General features: G+C 45.7%; 1 protein-coding gene across 2 annotated transcripts in view; it reads right to left on the reverse strand.

Annotated features, from left to right (window-relative positions):
* The window catches only part of fars2 (phenylalanyl-tRNA synthetase 2, mitochondrial), a 79668-nt gene that overhangs the window by 58353 nt on the left and 5531 nt on the right, over positions 1–15784 (reverse strand). For both annotated transcript variants that reach the window (XM_076080961.1, XM_076080962.1), the window contains exons 3-8: positions 7436–7749; positions 5030–5116; positions 4885–4944; positions 3499–3667; positions 2392–2554; positions 2113–2244 (exon numbers count right to left, since the gene is read on the reverse strand). In XM_076080961.1, the coding sequence (XP_075937076.1) occupies positions 2113–2244; positions 2392–2554; positions 3499–3667; positions 4885–4944; positions 5030–5116; positions 7436–7731 (907 nt within the window). In that variant the 5' untranslated portion in view covers positions 7732–7749. The remainder of the gene's footprint in view (positions 1–2112; positions 2245–2391; positions 2555–3498; positions 3668–4884; positions 4945–5029; positions 5117–7435; positions 7750–15784) is intronic.

The raw sequence follows: 15784 nt of genomic DNA on the forward strand, positions 1-15784 counted from the left end.
GAAGAAGGAGAATAATAAGAAGAAGAAGAATAAGGAGAAGAAGAAGAAGAAGAAGGAGAATAAGGAGAAGAAGGAGAAGAAGCAGAAGAAGAAGGAGAAGAAGAAGAAGGAGAATAAGGAGAAGAAGGAGAAGAAGAAGAAGCAGAAGTAGAAGAAGAAGGAGAAGAAGGAGAAGAAGAAGAAGCAGAAGTAGAAGAAGAAGGAGAAGAAGAAGGAGAAGAAGGAGAAGAAGAAGAAGAAGGAGAAGAAGAAGGAGAAGAAGAAGAAGAAGGAGAAGAAGGAGAAGGAGAAGAAGCAGAAGAAGAAGGAGAAGAAGCAGAAGAAGAAGGAGAAGAAGAAGCAGAAGTAGAAGAAGAAGGAGAAGAAGGAGAAGAAGAAGGAGAAGAAGGAGAAGAAGAAGAAGAAGAAGGAGAAGAAGAAGGAGAAGAAGAAGGAGAAGGAGAAGAAGCAGAAGGAGAAGAAGAAGAAGAAGGAGAAGAAGCAGAAGGAGAAGAAGAAGAAGAAGGAGAAGAAGCAGAAGGAGAAGAAGAAGGAGCAGCTCTAACGTTTCCACAGACATCAAACATGTGAAGATACAAAATGAACAGATTCATGATTAAAATCAAAATACCATCATGTGAACACATACAACTTTACAGATATTTAGAAGGTTGCCGGTTTAATGCCTTGCTCAGAGGCTCAAGCTTAAAGACGTCTTTATTTCAGTTTAATCTCACTTTAAAAAGGACATCACACACACACACACACACACACACACACACACACACACACACACACACACACACACACACACACACACACACACACACACACACACGAGTAGACAACTCAGTGTGAAGTACGTCAATATAAAGAGGTATTTTCTTAACTAGGTGCTCCGTCTCTCTCACTCACACACACACACACACACACACACACACACACACACACACTCGCGGTGTGTGTGTGTGTGAGTGTGTGTGTGTGTGTGTGTGTGTGTGTGTGTGTGTGAGAACCGGCCTCTCTTTGCGTCCTCAAACATGTATTATTGATTGGAACAAGCGGCGGTGAAGTGGAGCGCAGCGCTGCAGCTTTGTTCAAGGGCAAAGCTGCAAGCTAGCTACTTAGCAGGGGGGGGGGGGGGGGGGGGGGGGGCTGAGAGACACAGAGTGAGACACAGAGTGAGACAGAGAGTGAGACACTGAGGACAGACGTCAGACAAATATCTGTGAGTCCTGACTCTGTGGACATGGACCTGATCTCTGTTTTGTCTCCCTGTTCTGTGCCCACATGTCTCACACCCTGTTGGACAAATAGACACATCAATCCCTGACCTGAGTGTGTGTGTGTGTGTGTGTGTGTGTGTGTGTGTGTGTGTGTGTGCGCTCACTGAGGTTACTGACACATTAAACACAGAGAGCAGCTGAGGTCTGTCACAAGGACATAGGGATAGTTGGGACAATTGGGACAGGAGGACAGCTACAGTTAAGACAGTTGGGACAGGGTGGAATTTGGGCTAGGACAGTTGGGACAATTGGGAAAGAGGGACAGGAGGACAGTTGGGACAGGACAGTTGGGACAATTGGGAAAGAGGGACAGAAGGACTGTTGGGACAGGACAGTTGGGACAATTGGGAAAGAGGGACAGGAGGACGGACAGTTGGGATAGTTGGGATGGGAGGACAGTTGGGACTAGGGGACAGGGGGACATTTGGGATAGGAGGACAGTTGGGACAGGAGGACAGTTGGGACGGGAGGACAGGGGGATAGTTGGGACAAGAGGAAAGTTGGGAGTAGGGGACAGTTGGGACATGGACTGAACATAAAGACATTCTGTATCTGAGACTAAATGAGCATCAATCAAAGTGGAGCTGAAGTCAACGTCTCCATGACAACTGAACAAACTCCGTCCTCAGATGAAGACCATGTGAAGCGGTTCAAAGGTCCGGAAACAGAAGACGACAACAACGCTCCCACGTACATGTGGTCCTTTAAGTCCCAGCATGCATTGCACCTGAGGGTGCAGCAGTTGGTGGGCTGCATCCGTCTCTGCCTTGCACACGGGCTCGAGGCAGCGACAGAGTGAGTGAGTGAGTGAGTGAGTGAGTGAGTGAGTGTGTGAGTGAGTTCCTACCTGAGTTCAGCAGCTCCTGCTCCATCACTCCACAGCCCAGCACCTCCATCCAGTCACCCTGGAAACGCACCTCCATCTCAAAGGAGGGGTGAGTGAAGGGGAAGTAACAGTCGACCCACCGCACCTCCAGATCTGAGAGGAGGAGGAGGAGGAGGTTGATGACAATGAAGAAGAAGAGAAGATGTGGAAGAAAGAAAATGAAGAGGAGGAGTAAGAGGAGGATTTTCGTGAAGTGAAAAGCTAAAACCCTCTCACACATGAAGTCTCAGGTGTTCTCACCTTGTCCGAACAGGTGAGTGACGAGTCGAGTCAGAGTGTGTTTCAGGTTGAAGTCCAGCAGCTTCACGGCCTCCAGAGAGTGAGTTTCCTGTTTCTGAGGCGACCGCCGGCCTCCAGCCTCAAACAGGGACAGATCGTCACCGTGCTGCACCTTGGAGAACAGCTGGAGACACACAGGAAACATCTGGAGCTTCACATCGCTACTAGACACACATCTGGAGCTTCACATCGCTACTAGACACATCTGGAGCTTCACAACGCTACTAGACACACATCTGGAGCTTCACATCGCTACTAGACACATCTGGAGCTTCACATCGCTACTAGACACACATCTGGAGCTTCACAACGCTACTAGACACACATCTGGAGCTTCACAACACTACTAGACACACATCTGGAGCTTCACAACGCTACTAGACACACATCTGGAGCTTCACAACACTACTAGACACACATCTGGAGCTTCACAACGCTACTAGACACACATCTGGAGCTTCACATCGCTACTAGACACATCTGGAGCTTCACAACGCTACTAGACACACATCTGGAGCCTGACATTGCTACTAGACACACATCTGGAGCCTCATGATGCTACTAGACACATCTGGAGCCTCACGACGCTACTAGACACACATCTGGAGCCTCACGACGCTACTAGACACACATCTGGAGCCTCACAACGCTACTAGACACACATCTGGAGCCTCACGACGCTACTAGACACACATCTGGAGCCTCACGTCGCTACTAGACACACACCTGGAGCTTCACATCGCTACTAGACACACATCTGTTAGTGGACATGACGACAGATTTATGTGGACAGAGAAGAGGAGGAGGCAGATTAACGTCATCTCCAGAGCTGGCTAGTTAGCTAGCTAGCTTATCAATGTAGCATTAAATCATGGTGGAATTAGAAAGCTAGCTAAGTGACTAGCATTCCGCTGGTTGGCTTGCTGGTTCCACCATGCTGGTTCCACCATGCTGGTTCCACCATGCTTTAATGCTACACAGGTTACAGAAAATAAGCTCGGCATCGAACCTCTTCTCCATCTCTCTACTAGCTTAGCTTAGCCTTCTGCTAATGTACACATTCTCTACCTCGTGGTTGGAGAAGAGTCGGACTCCCTCCATCTGGTGGAAGACGGGGTAGTGACTGGCGTCGATCTCGTCCCGCCTGTAGACGTCTCCGGCCAATAAGAAGGCGTCGAGCCCGGAGCTCACCAGCTCCCTCTGGTGGGCGGAGGTGTGAGCGCGGAGCATCGTTTTCCTGGAACCAGTGACTTTAGTTTAGTGACAGGTACCTGATATAAAACTAGATCCATGTGATAGATCAGATCAATAGATCGTTGGTTTGGAAAATGTACTTGTTGCATTAAAGTAGATGTTTCAAACACTGACATTCTTTTACATTTTAAAGACAACAAGTTTCTATTATTTACTGCACGAAGATTAGAATACTAAAGCTGAGAGTACTTCTGTACTGTTATTACATAAAGCTGAGAATACTTCTGTACTGTTATTACATAAAGCTGAGAGTACTTCTGTACTGTTATTACATAAAGCTGAGAATACTTCTGTACTGTTATTACATAAAGCTGAGAGTACTTCTGTACTGTTATTACATAAAGCTGAGAGTACTTCTGTACTGTTATTACATAAAGCTGAGAGTACTTCTGTACTGTTATTACATAAAGCTGAGAATACTTCTGTACTGTTATTACATAAAGCTGAGAGTACTTCTGTACTGTTATTACATAAAGCTGAGAGTACTTCTGTACTGTTATTACATAAAGCTGAGAGTACTTCTGTACTGTTATTACATAAAGCTGAGAATACTTATGTACTGTTATTACATAAAGCTGAGAGTACTTCTGTACTGTTATTACATAAAGCTGAGAGTACTTCTGTACTGTTATTACATAAAGCTGAGAGTACTTCTGTACTGTTATTACATAAAGCTGAGAATACTTATGTACTGTTATTACATAAAGCTGAGAGTACTTCTGTACTGTTATTACATAAAGCTGAGAGTACTTCTGTACTGTTATTACATAAAGCTGAGAGTACTTCTGTACTGTTATTACATAAAGCTGAGAGTACTTCTGTACTGTTATCACATAAAGCTGAGAATACTTCTGTACTGTTATTACATAAAGCTGAGAATACTTCTGTACTGTTATTACATAAAGCTGAGAATACTTCTGTACTGTTATTACATAAAGCTGAGAATACTTCTGTACTTGTACTTGTACTGAGGTAGGCTTTTGAATGCAGGACTTCTGCTTGTAAGAGAGTATTGCTACATAGTTGTGTTGGTACTTTTACTTCACTAAATGATCCGAGTACTTCTGTTAACGTGTCTTCTGAGTAAATTGAACAGGTGCAGAAATCTTTATTGATATTAATTCATGTTGATTCCAAACACAGAGAAAAGAACGTCACTACAGAAGAGATGCATTGTGGGTGGTGAGCGGCGTCACTCACCTGTTCAGGTAGTAGTTATCGCCTCGCTTCCTGCTGGGGTGGCCGGGCGGGATCAGCAAGCTGTCAATCAAACCATGTTCTCATTAGAGATAAGAAGTGTCTTTCTGTTAACATCAGATCAACCAATCAGTGACGAGCTGCTGACCTGTCAAAGTTCTGCTCCACGGTCACAACGGGGCTCAGGTTGTCGTGGACGGAGAAGAGCGGGTTGCCCCAGCGACCGATGTAAGAACTGTGGACGGATGAGCAGAGTAAACAAACAAACAAAAACAAACAACGAGTGAACTCCCCCCTCCTCTCCTCTCCTCTCCTCCCCTCCCCCCTCTCCTCTCCTCTCCTCTCCCCTCTCCTCTCTCTCCTATCTCCTCCCCTCTCCTCTCCCCTCTCTCCTCTCCTCTCTCCTCCCCTCTCCTCCCCTCTCTCTCCTCTCCCATCCTCCCCTCTCCTCCTCTCCCCTCTCCTCCCCTCTCTCTCCTCTCTCCTCTCCCCTCCCCTCTCCTCCCCTCCTCTCTCCTCTCCTCTCCTCTCCCCCCTCTCTCCTCTCCCCTCCCCTCTCCTCCTCTCTCCTCTCCTCTCCTCCCCTCTCTCTCTCCTCTCCTCTCCTCTCTCTCCTCTCCCCTCTCCTCCCCTCTCTCTCCTCTCCCCTCTCCTCTCTCTCCTCTCCTCTCCTCTCTCTCCTCTCCTCCCCTCTCTCCCCTCTCCTCTCCTCCCCTCTCTCTCCTCTCCCCTCTCCTCCCCTCTCTCCCCTCTCCTCCCCTCTCTCTCCTCTCCCATCCTCCCCTCTCCTCCTCTCCCCTCTCCTCCCCTCTCTCTCCTCTCTCCTCTCCCCTCCCCTCTCCTCCCCTCCTCTCTCCTCTCCTCTCCCCCCTCTCTCCTCTCCCCTCCCCTCTCCTCCTCTCTCCTCTCCTCTCCTCCCCTCTCTCTCTCCTCTCCTCTCCTCTCTCTCCTCTCCCCTCTCCTCCCCTCTCTCTCCTCTCCCCTCTCCTCTCCTCTCTCTCCTCTCCTCTCCTCTCTCTCCTCTCCTCTCCTCTCTCTCCTCTCCTCTCCCCTCTCTCTCCTCTCCTCCCCTCTCTCCCCTCTCTCTCCTCTCCCCTCTCTCTCCTCTCCTCTCTCTCCTCTCCTCCTCTCCTCTCCTCTCCCTCCTCTAACATCTCTCTCCTCTTCACAGAAACAAACTAACAAACTACTGTACTCTTCTACTTCACCACGTCTCAGAGGGAGATGTTGTACTTTTTATTGCTCTACATTTATTGAACAGCTTGTGTTACTTTTCAGTGAAGCTCCAACGATTAATAGATTTCTTGTTTCACTGCAGCAGCTGAAACGTCATCTGTAGGTTTGAGTTGTGGGAAATTATAACAATCAAAACGATTCATGGAGAAAACAATCTGCAGATGAATCAGTAATGATAGTAATGTTAGCTGCAGCCCCACTTTAAAGATTTCTAAAAAAATACGTCATTTTGAAGCAGTATTCGTACTAATACTCTGAATATGTGTGATTGTTGTTGTAAGTCTCATTAGAATCAAAAGAGACAGAAGAAGTGAAACAACAAAGACTGAAGAGCAGCATGAATGTAAAGCAGCTGTTGGTCATCTTGTTGTGAGATTACCCAGCAGCCCTTGGGGGTCCCGGGACTCTGCCGTCGCTGCTATCGGAGCAGACGGGCTGTTTCTAAAGGGTGAAGTTCACGGCCTGTGAAATGGCAGAGCCATAAAGCACTGTCACACAACACACTCCGTGACTTCTTAATGACTTCTTAATGCAGCATTAATGCGCCCGCCGCTGCTGTGTGTGTGTGTGTGTGTGTGTGTGTGTGTGTGTGTGTGTGTGTGTGTGTGTGTGTGTGTGTTGGGTTTTATTTTCTTAAATGGCGAGTGTGGAATATAACCAGCAGCGTAACGCTGTTTCACTGCAGCACAACTTTTACACCTCGACCGTCCCTGAAGACACTTGGAGCCTGCGGACAGAGTCAGTGAGCAGAAAATAAAGACCCAACGCAGACAAATAAATATAAATATGAGACGTGTGGAGAGACAACAGCAGCTGAGTTAAAGTAGAAACCGGATTCATGTGGATTAGGAAGACGAGGATGCACAAACACACTGAGGACACTAAAACAACGGTGTGCTTCCCTACGCTGTGAGGCTAGTGTGTGGATGAAGCATTAAGATGTTTTACTCATTTAGCAGCTGGCTATGTAGCTAGCTTTAATGCTACACTTTTTAACGAAATTGAGCTGAGCAAAGTTGCGACTTGCCTGGCGATAGCAATGTGCCTTCCTACACTGTGACAGGAGTTTGTGGATGAAGCATTAAGTTGGTCAATTTTACTCATTTAGCGGCCGGCTGGTTAGGTAGCTAGCTAGCTAGCTTGCTAATTCCAGCATTCTTTCATGCTACACTGGTTACAGAAATTGAGCAGATTTGGGAGAATTCTCTGGTGGTAAAAAAAGTTATGGGTTTACGAGTATTGGTGCTCCAAATTTTGGCAGTTACCAGTTAATAGTATGAAAACAAGATGGAGGACATCTCCTTCACTCAATGCGTACCTGTAGAAGTGAGCTTTGATTCGCTCCTTGATCAGCCACAGAGGATGATGGGATTGGTTGTGGAGGTTGCGGCCGACCGAGGCCAAGATCCTCGGTGTGACGTTGGTGAAGTCGTCGCGGGGGTGGGAGCGGCCCAACACCTCCACCGAGTCCTGACCAATCACGGGCTGAGGGGCAGGGCCGTCCGTGCTGAGGCGTCTGCATGACGCTGCGCCGCCATTGGCCAAGAGGGTTGACAGGCAGCAACGATGGAGCAGAGGGAGGGGCGGGCACTGTAGGAGGGGGAGGAGCCTCATGATGATTGGTCCATGGAGCTGGAAAGACATTAGAAAGAGAGATTAGATTATAATATCCAGACATAAATGTGAAGCCAAAGCTTCATGTGTTAAAGCTGCATTCTCTCTGGTGTCCACCAGGGGGCGACTCCTCTGGTTGTATAGAAGTCTATGAGAAAATGACTCTACTTCTCTCTTGATTTATTACCTCAGTAAACATTGTAAACATGAGTTTATGGTCTCAATCTCTAGTTTCAAGTCTTCTTCAATACAGCATGATGTTCATTTAGTACATTATGGTCCATTTAGAGTCAAACAGACCATAAAGCAGGGGATGCTTTAGGGTCTACTTATGAAGACGTGGTGAATGTGTTTGCAGATAGTTTCCTACTGACAGCAGTTAAAGATCAACATGATGATTCATGAGGAGTCTTTGTGTCCCCTGATGATTTACAGTCCAGTATTCTCTCTCTGTTGAGCTCCGTTTTTGGTCTCCACCACCTCCTGAGCTGCTAAATGCTCCACCATGTTCACCAGCTCGTCTGCCGTCTGATGCTGGTCAGTCATCAGATTTATCATCTCAGTGGGCAAAAAACGAGCAGGATGTTAATCACAGCCGGTCGTAAAAAAAACAAAAAAACCCCAGCAGCTTCTCAGTGGAGGTCAATGGAGGTGAGACACATTACATAGTTTATAAATCGCAAGAAAATGGACAAAACATCAGACTGAGGAAAAAAAAGGTGCTCAATCACTTTGTCTTATCTGTGTCTCTCTCTCTCTGTCCTTTTCCTTCTTTCCATCATTCAACCTCTGACAGGAGACGAGACAATCGCCCTTTCATCTGTCCCCCTCAAATATTTGTACACACACACACACACACACACACACAGAACAAGACAAAAGGGGGTGTAGCATTGCAGTGGCATTGCAGCAAAATGGATTATTGTTCCTCAATCCATGAAGCTTTTACCTCTTGCTGCTGGTGTCATATTATACTGGACAGGGCAGGGCAGTGCTGAGGTCACACACACACACACACACACACACACACACACACACACACACACACACACACACACACACACACACACACACACACACACACACACACACACACACACACACACACACACACACACACACACACACACACACACACACACACACACGGGTTTCGATGACGTTTGGGGACATTCATTTATTTGAGACTTACCCAAACCTTAAACCATGTCTTTACCTTAAATTGTAATGGTTTAAGTTATGGGGACCTTATCGTCCCCCAAAAAACAGCTAGTCCCCACAATGTGACTGTGTGATCTGATTTATGTCCCCATAAGACACACCCACACACACTGGTTTGTGGGTAAAGGGACATCTGGAGGTCATTTTGACTTTAACAGGAACATAAAAGTACATCGAGGCATCATTTTTGAGCTGACACGGCAGTAAAAGCACACAGTGACCCCTACAGGCCACAGTGATAACTACACCCCATAATAAGACGATACAGTTGGACACACTATACAACTTACTCACTTTCTTTTTTTGTGAAATTGAAAAAGCTTCTTCCTCTGAAAAGCATTAATATGTTCGGATAAGGTCAAAGTTGTTTGTCTTCTGTACAGAGTTCATAATTTGTCCGAAGACAGGCTGTGAAGGAAAAGGTCAGAACAGACACGAGTCCTCTGCAGAGCGCCGGCGTGTTAACGGGGTTTCCTGCAGGGCTTCACTGTGGAGGCCAACGTGGAACAAGGACCAACTGATTACTGCAGATTACTACACTTTTATGAAAGAAAGTCACTGACAAAGTGTGTGTGAGTGTGTGTGTGTGTGTCCGTCTGTCCGCGGCTAATCCCTCACACTACTGGATCCATCAGTCTGATATTTTCTGTGCTCGTTAATGTGTTTGCTCAAGAACCTCTCCAGGTTGCGGTGATTCACACTTTTTTAGATTTATTTAATCAGTGAAAGAAGATTAAAATATTGTCTTCAAATTTCTCGTTCTGTCTGAAAAATAGTCAAAGATTAATTTTTATAAAAAAACAGAAAAGTAGCTGCAAGACAGTTCATAGCTTTTTACTTTTGTTCCTTGAATCATCTCAAGATGTAAACAATCTTGTAAAAATCAAAGAAAATCACGTTTCAATAACTGCGATCACAAAAGACCTGCGACAGCGATCTAAAAGCCAGAGCAGCCGAGAAACGTCCGACGGGCTGGAAAAGGTGAAGCAGCCCTTCGTCTTCGTCTTCATCGTACATGATGAGAAAAGGTCATGTGACATTTCCAGACAGTCTATAGCTCAGCCTGCCGCGGACGTACGTGATGCTGCAGCTCTGCATCGCTTCTGAGGATTTTAAACAAAGACGGAGCTTCACTCAACAAAATCTGCTTGTTGAGATATTACAAACATAAACGTTATGAACCCACAGATTATGATCCGGATTTATGTTGGTTTGTTTGTCAACGATATCAATAAATCAAAAGAACACAGAACCTCAGATGCTCCATCTCACTGGAAAAACATTTATTCTACAAACATTGAACTGTTCTTTTTCCAAATGCAACATTTCAATGTCACTGAACAGAAATATGATTTATTTCGTCCTCATTCTGAAAGAGACAATATTCCTACTCAGCTGTTTACATATTGAACATGAATATTCCACTAACATTCACATCTACATGCAGCCTCTCACGTTATTATCTTTCGTAACGTTTAAAAGTAAGTGTGAATGTTGATTGGTAAATATTTAGGAACCAGGAAGCTTCCTCACAGTATTCCTTCTTTGAATTGGTGATCTTGGAAGAAGTTCATTTAAATAAATGTCAGTAAAGTAAATCACTGAATGAGGGAACACAACGGGGACACCGAGATACTGGTCCTCATTCTGAGACCGGAGTGCAGAGCTCAAGAAGACCCCGTGAGTCACGTTAACACAGAGCTAACAGGGACGAGGCAGACGAAAAGTGAGCGTCTCCGGAGGAAGTGAAGACATGAAGACGTGACTCATCACTTGTGAAAGTAGCCGAGGAACGAGAATCCCCTCGTTCTGTCGCCAAGAAGTTGTTTCCAACAAACCAGCACGGCAGCCGCCAAACGGAGGAGCTGTGAAGAGACTTCCGACAGCGGCAACGCCAAGGACATCCCGCCAAAATAAAACACACACACACACACGCACACACAGGTTTAGAGCAGAGGGATTCATTCAGCCTCTAAAAAGTGACACGCTGATGGAGAGGTGATGAATTACACACTGCAGAGAGAGAGAGGAAGATACAGGCCTGTGTATATACAGTATATATATATATATATATATATATATATATATATATATATATATATATATATATATATATATATATATATATATATATACATATATATATACAGTATATGTGTATATATATATATATATATATATATATATATACACAGTATATGTATATATATATACATACACACACACACGCTGTTTATATACACAGTGTACATATACTGTGTGTGTGCAGAGAAGGCTGCAGAGAGGTGTCCAGATAAATGAGGACGTGGTCATTGTGATGTTAGAGACGGACAAAGAGTTTAAATGAACAGAAACTAAATCAGTTGCTTTTGAACAATCAACAGAGAGAACGTTTTAAACTATGGTTCAGCTGTTCTACAACCAATCAGAGCCAAGGAGTCTCTGCTCCGAGCTAGCTAGCTAACGTGCTATTTCCCATGTATGCTAACTCCAGCAATGCTGTAATGCTACACTGGTGACAGAGAGGGATATATATACTGTATATTATATATATATATATATATATATATATATATATATAATATACAGACAGTGTGTCGGGTCTTTTTAAAAGAATATCGGGTCACACTGTTGTACAATAACAAATCTTTATATGTGGTGTATGCAGTCATAAAGCTGGACAGCTGCAGTATATATGCATGAGAGAGAGAGAGTGTGTGTGTGTGTGTGTGTGTGTGTGTGTGTGTGTGTGTGTGTGTGTGTGTGTGTGTGTGTGTGTGTGTGTGAGACATGATAAGTTGGCCTGCAGGGAGGCTGAGCAGCAGCAGGATTTATGGGAGCTGTAGTCTAAACGATTGGCGGATACTTTGGCGTTTATTTAAAACAGCGTGTCCTGAAACGACCCCGCGTCCATCTTCACCTTCACCTCCACCTCCTCCTCCTCTTCCTCCCTATGTGACAATGAGGAGCGGATGGAAGACAAGGGGAGGACACAAGGAGAGAAGACAAGTAGAGAATGAGGAGAGGAGACAATGAGGATACAAAGGGGAGAGGAGATGAGACAAGGAGATGGAATAATTAGAGGAGACGAGGAGGAGAGTAAAGGAGAGGACGAGGAAAAACTAAGGGGAGGAGAGGAGACAAGGAGAAGATAAAAAAAGGAGACAAAGGGAGACGATCAAAAGAGAAGAAGATGATAGGAAAGGAAACAAGTAGACAAAGAGGACAGGAGAGGAGACGAGGAGAGAAGATGAGGAAAGGAGAGGAAAGGAAACAAGGAGTTGAGAGGTGATAAGGAGAGAATAGAAAAGGAGACAAGAGGAGAGGAAACAGGGAGACAAGAGAGGAAGTAGTATTGTAAAGTAAACAACGGCATGAGAGAATAGCTTAAAGAAGAGGAGGAGGAGGAGGAGTGTCTGACATGATGAAGAAGGAGGGACGTTTTATGGTCGGAGGAGAAAAGTGCCGAGGCTGCAGCTCTCTGCCACCCAGCAGCTCATATACAGCCAATCTGTTCACACACACACACACACACACACACACACACACACACACACACACACACACACACACACACACACACACACACACACACACACACACACACACACACACACACACACACACACACACACACACACACACATACACACACACACACACACATACATACATACACACACCTTCTTCACCAGAACCAGGAGGACGAGGACCGACCGGCCCATTGATCGCTCAGAGACGGCGTCCCTCAGGACGGTGTCTCTGAGGGACGGTGGAGGACAGACCTGAATCAATCATCCTCTCACAGCTCACTTTTTCTCCTCCTGATCCGTCCGGTTCAGCACACGGAGGACCGACACAATATGTAGACGAGGCACAACGTTCAAGGGAACTTGTGTTGTGTTGTCCTGAAACCAGAGCGCCACGGTCCAGAGCTTCTAAATCAAATATAGACGGAACACGATTAGTTACGGGACCAATAGTCACAGCAGTTGAAAGGACACAACATCCGTCCATGAGGTTGGGAGGAAACCGGAGAACCCGGAGAAAACAACCGACACAGAGGAGAAGACCGGGCTCACCCTGAACACCTGACGATCACAAGGCTGACAAGCATCCGCGCTAACGTCCACACCTGTACGGGACATCTAGAGGCTGCACGTCTCTGGACTGAGGGAGGAGAACCCACACTGACACAGGAGAACACGCAGGAGGGCCGTCGAGACCGGGAACCAAACCCGCATCCCTCTTGGTGTTAAAGCAACAGAACCAACCACACCACCGTTATAGTATGTTCATTACAGTATATTACGTGATGTATATGATGTATACGACATTACTGTGCTCACATAAACACATGCAGCACACAGCAGTCGTCTGTTGGACCAACCAGCAGCAGTTCAGTACCAGCTGAAGCTACGAGACGTCTCACAGAGAACCATGAATATTTCAGATGCAGTTTTTCCGGCTCAGTGAGATCAGACGCAGAGCTTTTACTGCAGCGGGTCAGAGGGAACGTCAGCGTGTTGAGCTGTTATAGGAGAGCTAAGAGCTCAGAGACGGAGACGTCATCTCAGTGGTTGCTGTGTGGTGACGTTACATTACAGCTCTGTGTCAGTCACACTGTACGTCTAATCTGTTCATCAACACTGAGGCATGTTGGGCCTCTACACTTTAATGGTTGTAACGTTTGTGAGAATCTTTTGAGATAAACTTAATTTGAGGTGAAGAAATGTCTTGATCATTTGAGTTTAGTCAGACAGAAGAAGACGTTTCTTTGGTTTAAATATCAGATTACAGGAGAAGATGATCTCCAGATCAATCGCTGATTAAATGAGCGGCTTCTTTAAATACTGGGTGAGAAACGAGACACAAGTGTTCCTGAACACAACACGATGCATCGCTCTGTAAACTCCTAAACTTTCTACTCACGTTTACTTCCTAGAAAGACTGAAGCTCAGAACAGACTGAGAACAGCTGAGATGAAAAGGTGCAACATGAAGCAGCTCTACTCTTCAACGTGACGAACTAAATGAAATCAAAAGCTTGACAAAAGAAATAAAACACAGACTCCATCAGACTGCAGCCGTTTAAACAGAGCAGCTGTTTCATGCGTTCCTGTAACCTTCTGTCGGGTCCTCGGAGAACCCGACACGCTCTGCTGCCTCCTTATTAGCACCTGAATGTTTGGTTCTCTCAGTTTTCTTAACCGACCTCGTATAAAGACAGGAGGAGACTCTGCAGGGGTGGAAACTTTCAGAGAACCGTCGAGTTCTCTGAAAGTGTGAGGAGTGAAAACATTCTGGTGATTTGCATGTTTAAAACCGACTCTTTAGCGGAGCTTCCCTCTCTGCTAAATGTTACTAAAAGTACGACCTGAGAGACTTCCAGTGGGATGTATTCAGAGTAGTGTTTCAGTTCGGAGAGATGAGGGAAGAGATGTTAGAGATTAGAAGTTTAGGAACATTTAAGCCTTCAGATGGTTAAAAGACAAGTCCTGCTATTATTTTCTTATTGTCAGTAAATCCCATGAAAAGACCACAACAGTGATGTACTAACAAGTGCATGTGTTAAAGCTGCATTCTCTCTAGTGTCCACCAGGGGGCGACTCCTCTGGTTGTATAGAAGTCTATGAGAAAATGACTCTACTTCTCTCTTGATTTATTACCTCAGTAAACATTGTAAAGACTCGTCCCTGTAAAGACTCGTCCCTGTAAAGACTCGTCCCAGTAAAGACTCGTCCCTGTAAAGACTCGTCCCAGTAAAGACTCGTCCCAGTAAAGACTCGTCCCTGTAAAGACTCGTTCCTGTAAAGACTCGTCCCAGTAAAGACTCGTCCCTGTAAAGACTCGTCCCAGTAAAGACTCGTCCCTGTAAAGACTCGTCCCTGTAAAGACTCGTCCCTGTAAAGACTCGTCCCAGTAAAGCCTGATCCAGACTCCGTGTGGTGTAACAGACCTCTGATCAGCGAGGACAGCAGACTCAAAGCTGCTACTTTAACACCACCAGACCAGGAAGGAGGCCAAGAGACACAACAAACACTAATGCAAATGTAATGCCACTGAAGGCCATTAGCCAGATAATCACATTGGCTGAAGCTCCTAAGATTCAGGTCCAATATACTCATTTAATCCCAGTCTGGTTCAGTGTTTTATTATTCAAATTAAGCTCTAATGAATTCAGAATCTAATAAAACATGATGACGGCGTGGCTGCTTTTGTTGATGACTTTATTTCTAATTTGTGGATCTGATTACATCTCAAATCTGACACAGGTACTCTGTTCTCTACCTGCTCGGGTACTCTGTTCACTACCTGCTCGGGTACTCTGTTCACTACCTGCTCGGGTACTCTGTTCACTACCTGCTCGGGTACTCTGTTCACTACCTGTTCGGGTACTCTGTTCACTACCTGCTCGGGTACTCTGTTCACTACCTGTTCGGGTACTCTGTTCTCTACCTGCTCGGGTACTCTGTTCACTACCTGTTCGGGTACTCTGTTCACTACCTGTTCGGGTACTCTGTTCACTACCTGTTCGGGTACTCTGTTCACTACCTGTTCGGGTACTCTGTTCTCTACCTGTTCGGGTACTCTGTTCTCTACCTGCTCGGGTACTCTGTTCACTACCTGTTCGGGTACTCTGTTCACTACCTGTTCGGGTACTCTGTTCACTACCTGTTCGGGTACTCTGTTCTCTACCTGCTCGGGTACTCTGTTCACTACCTGTTCGGGTACTCTGTTCACTACCTGTTCGGGTACTCTGTTCACTACCTGTTCGGGTACTCTGTTCACTACCTGTTCGGGTACTCTGTTCACTACCTGCTCGGGTACTC

The sequence above is a fragment of the Anarhichas minor genome, unplaced genomic scaffold, assembly GCF_050575085.1.
Source record: "Anarhichas minor isolate MPS153535 unplaced genomic scaffold, ASM5057508v1 ptg000076l, whole genome shotgun sequence".
In the NCBI taxonomy this organism is placed as follows: domain Eukaryota; kingdom Metazoa; phylum Chordata; class Actinopteri; order Perciformes; family Anarhichadidae; genus Anarhichas; species Anarhichas minor.